General features: G+C 55.7%; 1 protein-coding gene across 2 annotated transcripts in view; it reads left to right on the top strand.

Annotated features, from left to right (window-relative positions):
• Positions 1–12,286, top strand: part of SLC7A1 (solute carrier family 7 member 1) — a 68,721-nt gene extending 56,435 nt beyond the window's left edge. For both annotated transcript variants that reach the window (XM_029209865.1, XM_029209866.1), the window contains 6 exons: positions 369–508; positions 3,047–3,149; positions 4,884–5,101; positions 5,328–5,494; positions 6,217–6,325; positions 7,564–12,286. In XM_029209865.1, coding sequence (XP_029065698.1) covers positions 369–508; positions 3,047–3,149; positions 4,884–5,101; positions 5,328–5,494; positions 6,217–6,325; positions 7,564–7,667 — 841 coding nt within the window. In that variant the 3' untranslated portion in view covers positions 7,668–12,286. The remainder of the gene's footprint in view (positions 1–368; positions 509–3,046; positions 3,150–4,883; positions 5,102–5,327; positions 5,495–6,216; positions 6,326–7,563) is intronic.
• The last annotated feature ends 635 nt before the right edge of the window (positions 12,287–12,921 follow it).

The raw sequence follows: 12,921 nt of genomic DNA on the forward strand, positions 1-12,921 counted from the left end.
GCCTGGACACACAGGAAGTATTTGCTAAAAACGGATTGACCACAGAGAAATCCCTCATGAATGCAGCGATGCTTTTATTTTCCGTTTGATTCAGCTAGAAATAATCACGGGAATAAGTACAAAATTTCTCTTCCATAAAACTGTGTCTAGCTGCCACGCTAGTTTACGTTACACGTCTCCCGTTCCTGTTAGACTTTGCAGTAAGTGCTTTTCCGGGGGTTGGTGTGTTGAGTCCCTGTCTTTTAGGTGCGGGCTTCACAGTTTGGAGACAGCTGCCTCTCCTCGGTGGTAAACACGCATGGTGCGTTACGGTGCCTTTATTCCCATGAGATATGTTATGGATGCATTTTGCTTTTCCTCTCATCTAGCCTTTTAGGGTCCATGTTTCCCATGCCTCGAGTTATCTACGCCATGGCTGAAGATGGGCTGCTGTTTAAATTTTTGGCCCAGATCAACGATAGGACCAAAACACCAATAATCGCCACGTTAACCTCAGGTGCCATTGCTGGTAAGAACCGGAATTTCACATGCCAGTATTTTAACAGTGGAGTTATTATTCCCTAGGGAAATATCCTGAATTGTGCTGGTCTGAGAGACACTGTAACTGGTCTTTTTCAACTTTGGGTTTTTACTCTTGTACCTGGTTTATTTCAAGGTAACTAAGTGCCTTTTTGACAAAAGGCAGAAGCCAGTTTTACAGAGGATGTGATGGAATTCTCAAACAATTTGAATTTTTTAATTGTTATCGTTTCATTGGACAGAGCTTAGAATACACGCTGTTCCTTCAAAGCCCGGTGTCTTTCCCCTTTTCTGAATGTCCCTGAGCAGACCTTGGTGGGATGACATTTTACACGGTACAAACCAAGTGACTTTTTGTTGGTACTGGAAATTCACCATCCGTGTGTCTTAGCTTGTGAATTCTCTGGGAAGTGAGAATCCCTTATGATCGATGCTTTATAAAGCGTGTCACCTATTCCCCAGGGGACACTGAGGGTGTGGCTGGTGGAGCCATTCGCCCTGAGTTTGTAAACAATGGCAGGTCCAGAGGAGGCTGATCTGACCGCATATTGGGTCCCTCGCCAGGAGGACAGTCCCGAGAGATGAGAGCCGGGGGCTAGAGAACCCTTGGAGCTCTGTGTGTGCCGTGAAAGCCATGGCAGCCCCGCAAGGAGACTGTGCTTTTTTTTTTTATGTTTCCTCCTTGAATTGCGTTTCATAGCCCGGGAGGCAGGTGCACACAGATGAGAAGCGGAGGCTCAGAGAGGTAAAGTGAGGATGCTCTCGCCCGGTGAGTGCAGAGCTTGCCTCTTGGTTCCTGGTTTGTTTTGGGGCCAAAATGGCTGGTTCCTTCCAGCCCATGAGTAGAGCAGTGGGTCTTCTTGGTAAATGATGACACATGATACCAGTCACAGTTGTATCACAGGAACTTGTCAAATAGCCTTGAGTGAGGCGTATGACCATCTTAAAGAGTGAATTGTTGTTAGTAGCATTTACGCCCTTAGCAACGTGTGCGTATAGCTTTTTGGATTAACATTATATAATGAAGGAAAGCCAGTTTTTCTCATTTTACACGTTTGTTGTGTGAGTCTGCATTCTTGAGGGTGATTGCAGTGGGCAGATTAAGGGGCACCATGTGTCAAAATGTGACCAGTATGTTTAAGGGATTAAGGAATTGGAAATAGTGTTTTTTCAGTATTTACTTGTAATTTGATTGTATTGAAGACTGGCCTTAGTTTCCTTCCTGTGCTGATTAAGGGACATCAAACTATAATGTTTAAAGTGACTGTACAGTACTCACATAGCCAAACCAGGGGTTTGCTTTTCCTTTTTGTTTGGCAGGGGTGGTAAATAAGTATTTAGTTTTCTAAAATCACCTCACATGGAAGAAGCTTGGCTCGAGTTCCTCTGAGTGGGAGCGTAGGCGTTTGTAGCACACACAGGGGGATCCTCTTCTAATTATCCAGAAGGGCCTCACTGCTCTTTAATTCTGTTCTTTAGCCTCAATTTGAATTTGTTTTAGTTGCAGTGGTCTGTGTGGGCTTGAGAAATATTTGTGGAAAAGTTACGGCTTAGTGTTTATGTTTCAGCTTGTGTTGATTGCATGTGATTTGAAAATATCCCAAAGTAGATCCAGCCAAGTTATTTTTTAAATGGGAAACTTGACACATATACCCACATAAATAGACATGCATATTCTCATAAAAATCTACAAAAGATTTTCAAAGAAGCATGCATGTTTTGTTTTGCTTGAAGTGGGGTCGTGGTGAAGGGACTGTATTGTCTGGGAATAACACTGCTTTCCACGCCCATCTTCTGGGTTAGGATCCTCTGTTGAGGGCAGTGGACTTGCCCCCGGCCGCCTCCTCACCACTGTTGCCTGCGACGCGAGTCTCCGGTGGATGCTTGGGGAGGCCAGCGGCTGTCTGGTCTGCCTTGTTCAATGGCACATACCTAGCACCCAGTGACTGGCATGCTCACGAGTGCCATTGGATGAGGGATGAGGGATGAATGGGTGGATGACGATGGATGGATGGATGGATGGATGATGGGTAGATGATGGATGGATGGGTGGGTGGTGGATGGGGGGATGGATAGATATCCATGTCTGTCTGTGCGTCTGCATGGTGTAGGGGAAGACACATTGGACTCAGAGCCATAAGAAGCTAGCTTAGAGCCTGACTCTTCCACTTAATAGCTGTGTGACCTTAGGTAAGTCTCTCAACATGTCTGAACTTCACTTTCTCCATTTGTAGCGTAGGGATGGCTGGCAAAATCGCCATGAGGGTCAAAAGGGATCCTGTTGATGGAAGTGCTCTCCATATAAATGTTAATTGTTACTACTGTCTGTTGAGAGCTGCGTACATGGTTAATCCTGAGCTTTTCTCCCCTTTAAGCAAAGTCACAGTGTTTTTCCATGGAAAGGGCCAGGGAGAGCGAGGGGGAAAGTAGAAGCAGCACGCCTCACACAGCCTGGGTCGCAGGTGGGTTGTGGTTCTGGCTGGCTGTGGAGGGCCATGCTCGGTCCTGACGTTCGTTTCCTCCCCAGGTGTGATGGCCTTCCTCTTCGACCTGAAGGACTTGGTGGATCTCATGTCCATTGGCACTCTCCTGGCCTACTCTTTGGTGGCTGCCTGTGTGTTGGTCTTACGGTAGGTACGGCTTTCTGGGTTCCAGGACAGGCACCCTGCCAGCCTTCTTTTTAGTGGTTTGTGTCAATGGTTTATACAGTGTAAACTTTAGGCTGCGGACAGCTCCTTTGGGACCCGCCTGGGAGAGGGTGGCATCTGGTGGTTGAAAGCCTGGTTACAGAGAATATCCCTGAAGAGTCCGGGGTGGCCCCACCTGTCTCTCTCATGGGCCCTGATTTTCCTGGCTAGATGTTGGGAGGGTAGAGACAGGTTATCAACCCGACTGTTGGGCCTGGATCCTTGGATCAGAATTTTTGAAGGCTTAGGGTAACGATTTCAATTTGGTCCAGGTTCTGGGACAGAGAGGACTGGGGTCAGGCCCTGGTGGGAATTGGGAGAATCCAAGACCTGTGAAACGTGGGTCAGTGTGATGCTTCCGTGGCAGCAGTGCACCGGCCCCAGAGGAGTGAGTGCCGTTACAGGTCCCGGAGTAGCCAACAATGTTCAGGAAGACTCTCCCGGTTCTGGCTTGGAGTCCTGTCTGGACCGGGCCAGCCCCGTGGAGGGCCCTAATAAAGCAGTTCTGGGCCGAGGCTTGGTGTCCTGGGGTCCTCCGCTGCCTCGGTGCCCCTCCTTTCAGGCACACCCCTGCTCCAGTTCCCCTTTGCTCTGGGAGACAGGGCTCCGCTTTCTCACTCCCAGGAACGACCCCAGGTAAGGGCACATGACGACAGCAGATACTCGTGCAGGTGCTCCGTGTGCTCACCTGGGGAGAGCCCCCCCACTTTCTCAGGGCTTTACACTTGCCAGGACACCGATTCCATCCCTAACGTGCTCTACAGCTAATTACCTGGCCTGAGCCTCAGTAGTGGCTCTGGAGAGTCAGCTAGAGCTAGTTTGCTAGTTTCCCACCCCTTCTTCCTTCCCAAGAGCTCAGCGCTAAAATCTCTCTGAGTTCCACCCCACTGTCTTAACAGAATGGTACTCTGGTATTGTATGAGTGAGTCAGTGAAAAAAGTGGTTAAATATCTTTATATTCGCTCTTAGATTATACGCAGAATAATTCGTAGAGCGCTCCGTTTTGCAAAGCGGGTGGGAAGGATCCGACCTTTGATCATCTTGGCTGGGAAGATACGGAGCCTCATTTAAAATGAGTGTTTCACTTGCGGGTGGCTTGTGTCTTGAAAATCATGGTCCTTCACCCAGCTCTATAGAGTTATTTATTCCAAGGCACTTGGAGTTTTAAAATAAATTGATCCAGTTAAGTCTTGCAAACAGAGTTTCTCGAATTCATCAGACTGCAGACACAGTTCTCTGGCTCTCTGCACCAGATAGGGTCCTAACGTAATTGCTTTCTATTTCTGTCTGTGCTGTTAGCCCCCTTACAGCCATAGTTTTGTTGGAAGTGGCCTAATATCTTAAGCATCCAAGGGCCAGTGCTACTTTTCAGAGCAAGAGACGCTCTCGGGACCTTCCTCTGGGCTGGTTCATGGTGGAGGTCAAGTTGCCTCATAACAGAGACACCAAGGAGGGTGTTGCCCAGAGAGGTAGGAGCAGAAGGTGAGGCCTGGGTGTCCTCCTCTCTTTCTGTTTGCGGGAAAATGTGTCATTCTGATCACCCTCTTCCCGTTTTATGCCCTGTGTCCTGGGCAGCTTACCTCTGAAGGCTTACTAAGAACTTGAGTTAGTGTGTGTCCTTCTGCTTGTTAAGTTAAAGCACATTACACGGCGGTCAAGCAAACTGCCGCTTCACAGGTACCAACCGGAGCAGCCTAACATGGTATACCAGATGGCCAGGACTAGTGACGAGCTCGACCCAGTCTACCAGAATGAGTTGGTGAGCACCAGCGATTCCCAGATGGGCTTTTTACCAGAAGCAGAAAAGTTTTCTCTGAAAACCGTACTCTCACCGCAAAATACAGAGCCTTCCAAATTCTCTGGGCTAATTGTGAACATCTCAACCAGCCTCATAGGTAAGAGCCTGCCCTTCCCTGTGCGGTGTTTGGGGTCTTGCTTATCCACGGGGGTGGGCAAGAGCCGCACTTGCCCTGGACCGTGACGTCAGTTATTCTCTCCTAACTGGGGTGGGTGCCTGCGGAAATGGAGCCTCCCTCTCCATGGGTTCTGGGGAGAACTGAGGATATCTGTGTGTGGGAACTTGGGAAGTGACTGAAGTGCATTTCTCTCTCCCCCTCTTAGCCCTGCTGGTCATCACCTTCTGCATGGTGGCTGTGCTTGGCAACGGGGCCCTGGTAAATGGGGAGCTGTGGGCAGTCTTCATGCTCGTGGGCTCCGCCTTCCTCTGCTGTGTGGTCACAGCCATCATCTGGCGGCAGCCCGAGAGCAAGACCAAGCTCTCGTTCAAGGTGAGCAGCTCGGCCTGACCGGGCTGGAGGGAACCCCCCGGGAGGCTGTGAGCCTGGCGCTCCTGCCGGGAGGCCGCCCTGCCTGCCTGGGCTCTGCGAGGCCTGGGTGGGCGGAGGGAGGTGCTCGCTGGCCGGCCTCGAGGGATGTGAGCCTGGGGCTCCCGGGCACAGATGGCGCCTGCTGAGAGAGGCCGGGCCCTGGCTCTCAGGTGGGGTAGCGCCCTGCGTCCTCTGGGCTTCTCATAAATAAACGTTGGCCCTGGTGGATCGCATGTCATCACCAAGCCTTGGGGATGGCCAGGGCTTCTGCATTTTTAGATTCTACACATACTAAGGTAGTTCAGCCTTAGAAATAAAGCAGAAGCCCCTCTTCCGGCCCCTTCAGGGGAAGAGTAAGAGGGGAAGTTAGACGACAGCTCACTTTGGCGATTAGTAGCGTAGAACAAACTCCCACCTACTAGGATTTGCCTGCGGGGGTGTATTTGGGGGGTGCTGGGGGCACGGGATGTGCGCTGGGGGGATAGGAGTGTGTGCTGGGAGACGGCGTGTGGGTACGGGACTGGGGACTGGCACTCAGCCCCTCGCCACGTAGACCTGGCCGTCTGTATCAGCCTCGGGTGCGCTCCTTTCTTGGGTAGCTTCGCTAAATGAGTCGAGCAGATGCCGTCTGTCTCGCCCTCTCCATCGCGTCAGACCTGACGCTCCGCCTCCTGCCTCTGCAGGTGCCCTTCTTGCCGGTGCTTCCAGTCCTGAGCATCTTCGTGAACGTCTATCTCATGATGCAGCTGGACCGAGGCACGTGGGTCCGGTTTGCAGTGTGGATGCTGATAGGTACGTGACTTGTGGGTTTCGAGGTGACCAGCACGTGATGTCCCAGCGACTCTTGGAGGTCCCCAGCCCCGCCAGCCTATGCTGAGCTGCTCATTCGTCCTCCCTGCTACTGGCTGATGGCTTGTGCCCTCCAGCCGCCCCCGTTTCAGATGTCAAAACACAGCGAAAACACGCGTAGTCAGCGGTTTCCTCTCTTGACAGTGAGGAACTCCTGGTAGGCTGTGGGTCCTCCCTTCCCTTTTAGATAACTTGAAAGCCTTTGTCTGAACTAGTTATCCCGGGCCAGAGCTTGACATTCTCAGAACGAGCCCGTGAGTCTGCTGTCCATCCCAAACACTGGGCCGCGGGGACTGGCTGGGCCTGTGGGAAGCAGGGGGGGTCACCCTGTGGGTGCTGGCCCCATTTAGCACCGACCGTGGCTCCTCTCTGGGCCTCTGACAGCAGGAGCTGCAGAGACGGACCCGGGTTCCTTGTGTGGTGTCGGAGGCCGGGGGCCGATGCCCGGGAGACTGGCCTTGACCGGTCGGGGCCACTGACGAGAGCGGTGACCTCCAGGCCGTGTTGCGGCCAAACCTCCCAGCCCCAGTGACTGCGGGAGTGGAGGTGGCAGAGGTGGAGGACGCCCGCTTCCGAGCATTCCCGACACGCTCCTGGGTCCCAGGGCTTTTGGTGGCTGGGTCCTTCCTTCAAGGCCTGCTCTCCTGTGTCACTGGCACAAAGGTGGCCCCGGGGTGGGAGGACAGTTAGGAGCACGGACCTCTGTGGCCCCTGACACTCACTGGAATGACTAAATTCACGGGTTGCACGCAGTCCCAGGCTACCTGAATGTCTAAGTCACTCAGGTAGGGAGAACGAGGGCTGTACGGACGGCACGAAGAGCCTGGGGAGCCCTAGCGCCCTTGGAAGTCCACCGTGGCGGGGACAGCGTGACTCCTACAGGGTCTGTCCTGCCCCCCCCCCCCGGCGGCCGCGGGGCACCCCGCCAGGTGGGCAGCGGATGAGGCTGTGGAACCAGCGCGCACCCCCGCCCCCGGGGTCCCGAACCCAGCCGCTCCCCCGGCCTGAGGCTGCCCAGAAGGACGCGCCTTTGCTGAGCGTAGAGGCGACCCTGCACGATGAGTCGCGCCTTCCTCCACGGGGCCCTGCCTGGGGCCGCCTCCTGCGGAGGCTGCTGCGGGGACTGCTTCCCGGGACCCGACGGTGCCCACTCACACCCGGTCTCTGCCCTCGGCCCGCAGGCTTCTTCATCTACTTTGGCTACGGTCTCTGGCACAGCGAGGAGGCGTCCCTGGCCGCCGACCCAGCAAGGACTCCTGACGGTCACTTGGACCATTGCAAGTGACGCACAGCCCTGCCCCCAAGGCCCCGGCAGCACCTCGCTCCCCCTGCGCATGCACGGGACCCGCCCGCACCCAGAGAGCACAGAGCCGCGACGGGGCGGCCCGCTGGGCCCGTCACCTGGCAGCTCCCAGCTGGGGCCACGGGGCCGAGGCTGCCCACCTGCCTCTGAGCCTCTCTCTGAGCAAGACAGCAGCCCTTCTCCTCGCCGGTCGGGCGCCCCTGCTGCTGCGGCCTTGGGCAGATTGGAGGTCACCTCCTCTCATCACCTGAGCGGTCCGGCCTCCCTTCCAGGGACTGTGCTGGACACTCCAGTCCCCGCCTCCCCGCCCAGCCCCGAACAGCCGCCCCAGATGCCAGCCGAGCACCGCGACACGGTCTGTCCCCAGCTGTGCCGCCCCCAGCCTGAGGACAGCGGTTTAGTTTACTTAGGAAGGAAAACTAGACGGTCTCCTTCTCCTGCTTCTGCTGAGCTGCCTCCGGAGGGGCCTGAGGACTGTGACCCCCCCCCCCCCAGGCAGGGGCTCCGGCCCCCCTCGCACACTGCACACTCGGGCCACGGGACCGGGCTCTGCGCGGGGCCAGGGCGGTGGCCACTCCACCCGGACTTCCTGCGGCCACCAGCTGTCCAGGCCCCGGGCCGGTTCCTGCTGCTCTGGCGCCTCTCAGCGCTGGCCGAGTCCTGAGTGACTGGAATGTGACACTATTTCTGTAGGACCCGCCTCGAGTGAGCCGAGCCGAGAACAGTGCTTTCTGTGGTCCTGGCTCCTCCCTGAGCCCTCCTCTGCCGCTCGGAGGTCGGTTTCTTGGGTCTCACGGTCTCCGAGGCCGGCGTCCGCTCGTCCTGAGTGACGGCGTGGCCCTCCAGCTGCTTCTGGCCGCTCTTGTGTCTTATCCTCGCGCGGAGTCCTCCTGTCTGCCGCTGTGAGTCAGTCACTCCACTGAATTCAGCAGGCACTTAACAGTGGCGCGGCGCACGGCGATGATTACCCCGAATTGTCCAGGGTGCGGGGTCTGCACGTGACACGGTTTGGGGTCACGTCACTGTGCCTCTCGTGTGGCGTGCAGACGCTGCGGGTTTGTGTGCGGGGTCGGTGACCCTGCCCCGCACCCCTGCCTCGGTGTCCGTGTGTCTCTTTGCACGCGGCGCTCCCTCCCGAGGCCCTGGGGACACTTCTGGTAGCCGGGCCAAGTCTTCCTTCCCGAGAGAGGGTAGTTCAGTAGACGGAAGGGCCTGTGTTGGCAGGTGAGGGGCAGGCGTGTTGGACTCCACGGGAAGTGTAAACGCTGCTTTTGAAGCTTCGCTCCCCATATCCTCTCCCTCTGGCCTTTGTCACAAACCTGGTAGAAAGAAGCCTGATGAACTGATGGCACTTGGCTTCTCTCCCTCTGCCCCAGAAAGTTCTTGGAGGAAAATGCAAGAATGAGTGACGCAGCCAGTTGGCAGGGTCGGCCTTCGTTCTAGGCTCTGGTGGCCACTCTGGTCGCTCGTGGAAGCTTTATTCTCAGCGTCACTTGCGAATCTTCCAGCGGGAGGGTTGTAAGAGCCCAAAGCTTGGATTTCCAAAGAAAGGTATTTAATTTATGTAGCTTGGTGCTTAGCACGACATCGTGATAAATAGTAACGTGTTTTGTGCGGTTTGGTGTCTGCCGTCCTCTGGGGCCTCTTAGCCGTTGGTTTGCATGATGTGTCTGCTGTTTTTCCACAGAGGCAGAGAGCGCGAGGGAGAGAGAGGGTGTCCCAGAAAGGTGGCAGGTTGAGGTGTTCTTTCTCTTTTTCGTTCCGGCTGACATTTCCCCGTGTGACGCCCCCCCCCAGCAGACGCCACGACTGACGTTTCAGCCAGCAGCGCTCGTGGCTCTCCAGCCAAGAAGGTGTGTCTCAGCATCTCACGGGGCGAGCGCGTCCTGACACGTGGTCCCCTTCCTCACCCAGAGCCGCGAGGCGCCGCGCAGAAGGGCAGTGGCTGCCTTGAGAAGCCCCCCCGCTCTCCCTCCCGGAAAGAGCACCTGGGGCCCCGGGACGGGCGGGGCCTGTTGAGAGCGGGTCTTCATGCCGTTGCCGAGGGTTTTCTCTTCTGTGCGTGGGGCGGTGCTGCCAGGAATGGTGTTTGGCGGCGCCTCCGAAGTCAGTGGGCCTTCTGATCACACCCCTCCTTCCTGGCCCTGAGCTGGACAGGCGCACAAACACGTACACACAGAGACCTGCCAGACAGACACACGGACACAGACACACGGCCAAAAGTAACTGCCGGAAGTGCCCGACGGTTTCACATCCCAGCCCCTCCCGCACTCGGTTCCACGGCTTGGCTACGTTTTCCTGCAGAGTCAGAAGTTCCACATTTCCAGTGACGCGCCCTTCGGGGGATACCGTGTCTCCTTTTATCTGTGCACCAGCCCCAAACGGTCACATTGGAAAGACCCGCTTGTGAGGGGGAAGCGCGCCTTCCTGCCGCCCGCGGCCCCCTCTCTGCGTGTCCACGGCCTTGTGAAAACCCACGCGGGGTCCCCGGGACCTGTGCCAAAGAGTGAGGGGCGCGGGGTCTCCGGAGAGGCAGTGGGCCCCGAGCCCCCCCCCGCCCCGGGGGGGGGGGGGGTGGGGTGGCATGAGGGCCTCGGGCAGGAGCTCAAGCTTCCGCACGGCCCCCAGCTCACCTGCTCACATCTCCTCTGCCCGACTTTGGGCCGGCTTTGCCTTTACAAACCCAGAGGGCCGCGGGACGGAGCATCTTTCCAGGCCGACTTGGAGAAGCTGCAGAGTTTACACTGTCGTCAGGGTCACTTGCGTCTCCCCCCCGCTGGGTTTTGTTCCGTTGAGTCCGTGCCCATCAGGTGGTCGGCTTCCTGGTTCCGTGTAGTTTGGACACCACAGGCCTTGCCCTGCCGTGTCCACTGGCAACTGCAGCACTGCGGAGGCTTCTGTGCCCACCCGGAGCCCCCGGGCCCGCGGCACTCCCTCCTCCACCTCTGACACATCTGTTCACACCTGGGAGGGGCGCGGGCCCAGCAGGAGCCTCGCTAAGTGTTTGCTGTGCTTTGTGCATGGCGTCAGGGGGGCGGACGGCGGGAGGCGGCGGGGGAACCGGGCTGTACCTGGCCTTCTCTCCTCCACCTCGTCCTCCGGGCAGGCAGGGTGAGTTGACAGGTCTTGCCGTCCCGCCTAGGATGGCGTCTAGCCTGACGTTGTAGGCAGAGCTGTCAGCATCGGGTGTGTGGACACGTCTCCTAACGCCCCCACCCAGACTGTCGGCGAGCCCACGGGCATTTGAGGGGGCCTCGTTGCTGGAGAAAAGCTGCCTGGCTTCATGCTGGGACCTGTCTTTCCTGACCTGGATGCCCCGCTTTGACACGTGAAGAGCCGCTTGTTCTGGTGGCACCCGAGAACCAGCCCCGTGGAGACAGGAGGGAGGGGACTTGGTGCCAGGCCCGGTGGCCCGAGTGTTGTAGGATGGATGGAGAGGCATGGCCGGCGTGACCACACTCTGGGCGCAGGCGTGTGACGCTTGTGTGAGTTAACTTCAGACGGAGCTAAATATATGTTGTGCATAATTGTTAGGTGTAATTTAAAATGCATCTGTTTGCCTTGGTAATGAGAGTATTGTATGTAAGGCTCCTTAGGGAGAGCAAGATGTACATTTTATCAGACTCTTGTGGACTTTTTTGGGTAATGAAATGCTTTATTGGTCCAGTGGTGCAAGAAGCTACATACATTCTGTATCTCGTCATCGTAGTTACAATACCTAATGGGAGGTTAAGGCAGAAAAAAAAACTCAACTGACCTTCCCGTCCATCACTATGGCCCAGTCTTTCTGTGCCCGCTGCTTCGCTGGGTGGCAGTGCTCTTCCAGGAGGGGTGTGGACTGGCCAAGGGTCTCAGGGCGCAGTTCTCCGGAGCCCCCCCTGGCCCACCCTGTAAATGTGTTGAACTGCTGAAAACCCCCCGTGAGATAAAAGACCTTGGCTTGAAGTCCAAATGGGATTTCTCCAGAGTCAGGGAGGAGGGCCGGGGAGATGCATTCAGACTTTGTTAAATTATTAACAAGGTATATGATTTTGTGTTTCTTGATGACAAACTTTTTAAGTTTGGGACTTATTTTCCCATTGGAGAAGTTATATATTTAAGTTTCCTGCTTACGTCGTGCCTTTCAGCATTGATGGGTCTAAGGAGCACAAAGGGTGATGGTCTTCTTGAGGGTTGGTTTATAATCAAACCTGAAGAGCTGTGGTTTCTTCAGTACACTCTTTCTTCTACTGAACGTGGAGCCATTATTGAGAGAATTGTGTGTTTTTTATTATGTAAATTGTATAATATTTTTGCTTGTTTGATGTTCTATTTTTCTAATAGTTTTCTTATAGTTTCTTATAATTGTGATACTAGATTTAGATTCTGACACTAACTGCAAATCAGATTGGCCTCTGCTGGTCCCCCTCCCCCCGTTTTTATTTTAAGGACAAGAGTAGATGTTGTCCATCTCCTTTAAAAAATGTGAACCTCTGCTCTGTATCCCAGTTTTGCTGGACAACACTGTGCATTGATACCGTACTTCATGTTGTAAAAGTCAGGCTATTTCGTGGTACATCCTCTCATGCTTCCGCAAATCCTAATAAATTCCGTCTATGGCCTGGGCGTGCTCAGTGTGATCTCAGGAATTCCGGCAGCTCTGGGGGGCGGAGGGGGTGGGTGCCCCGGGGTGGGTGCCCCGCAGGGAGTTCAGATCCTGCTCTTTGCTTCTTGAGAATCTGCCTGCTTCCCCACAACCGGAAGGATGTCGCGTTGCCTCGTTCTCCTTCAGCCGTTTGGTGGAGATCCTCATTCCGGCTTTAGCGCCTCGGCCAGGGAACCCCTCGACCCTCATTTAGGATCCTCTGATGCTGTCTCCCCACCTTGCACTCTTTTCCGGACTTGGCTTGGGTTTGGGCCCAGAGGTCTTCCTGCCAGTGGGTCTGCGGGGCATGACGCTGCTCGTTTGCAGAAGGACTTGGGTGTCGGTGCAGCAAACCCCTCTGCCTTGGGCACTGGCCTTGTGTTGCCCGCCGCACGCCCGCCACCCATCTGGAGGGTGGGGTGCGCGCAGGAGCGGGAGGGTATGGGGAGGGCTGTAGCTCTTCTCATAATCCTTGATCTCTCACCACCGCCCGCCCCGCTTGAGAAAGGAAGCGCTTTCTTACGCAGGAGGCACACTCAGTCAAGGGGGCCTGAATTCCCAGGCCCTGAGGCTTGGCGGGAACACCCTGGGAGGTCTGCTGCCGGCCCCGCA

The sequence above is a fragment of the Monodon monoceros genome, unplaced genomic scaffold (assembly GCF_005190385.1).
Source record: "Monodon monoceros isolate NGI ecotype Baffin Bay Population unplaced genomic scaffold, NGI_Narwhal_1 Super_Scaffold_8, whole genome shotgun sequence".
Classification (NCBI taxonomy): domain Eukaryota; kingdom Metazoa; phylum Chordata; class Mammalia; order Artiodactyla; family Monodontidae; genus Monodon; species Monodon monoceros.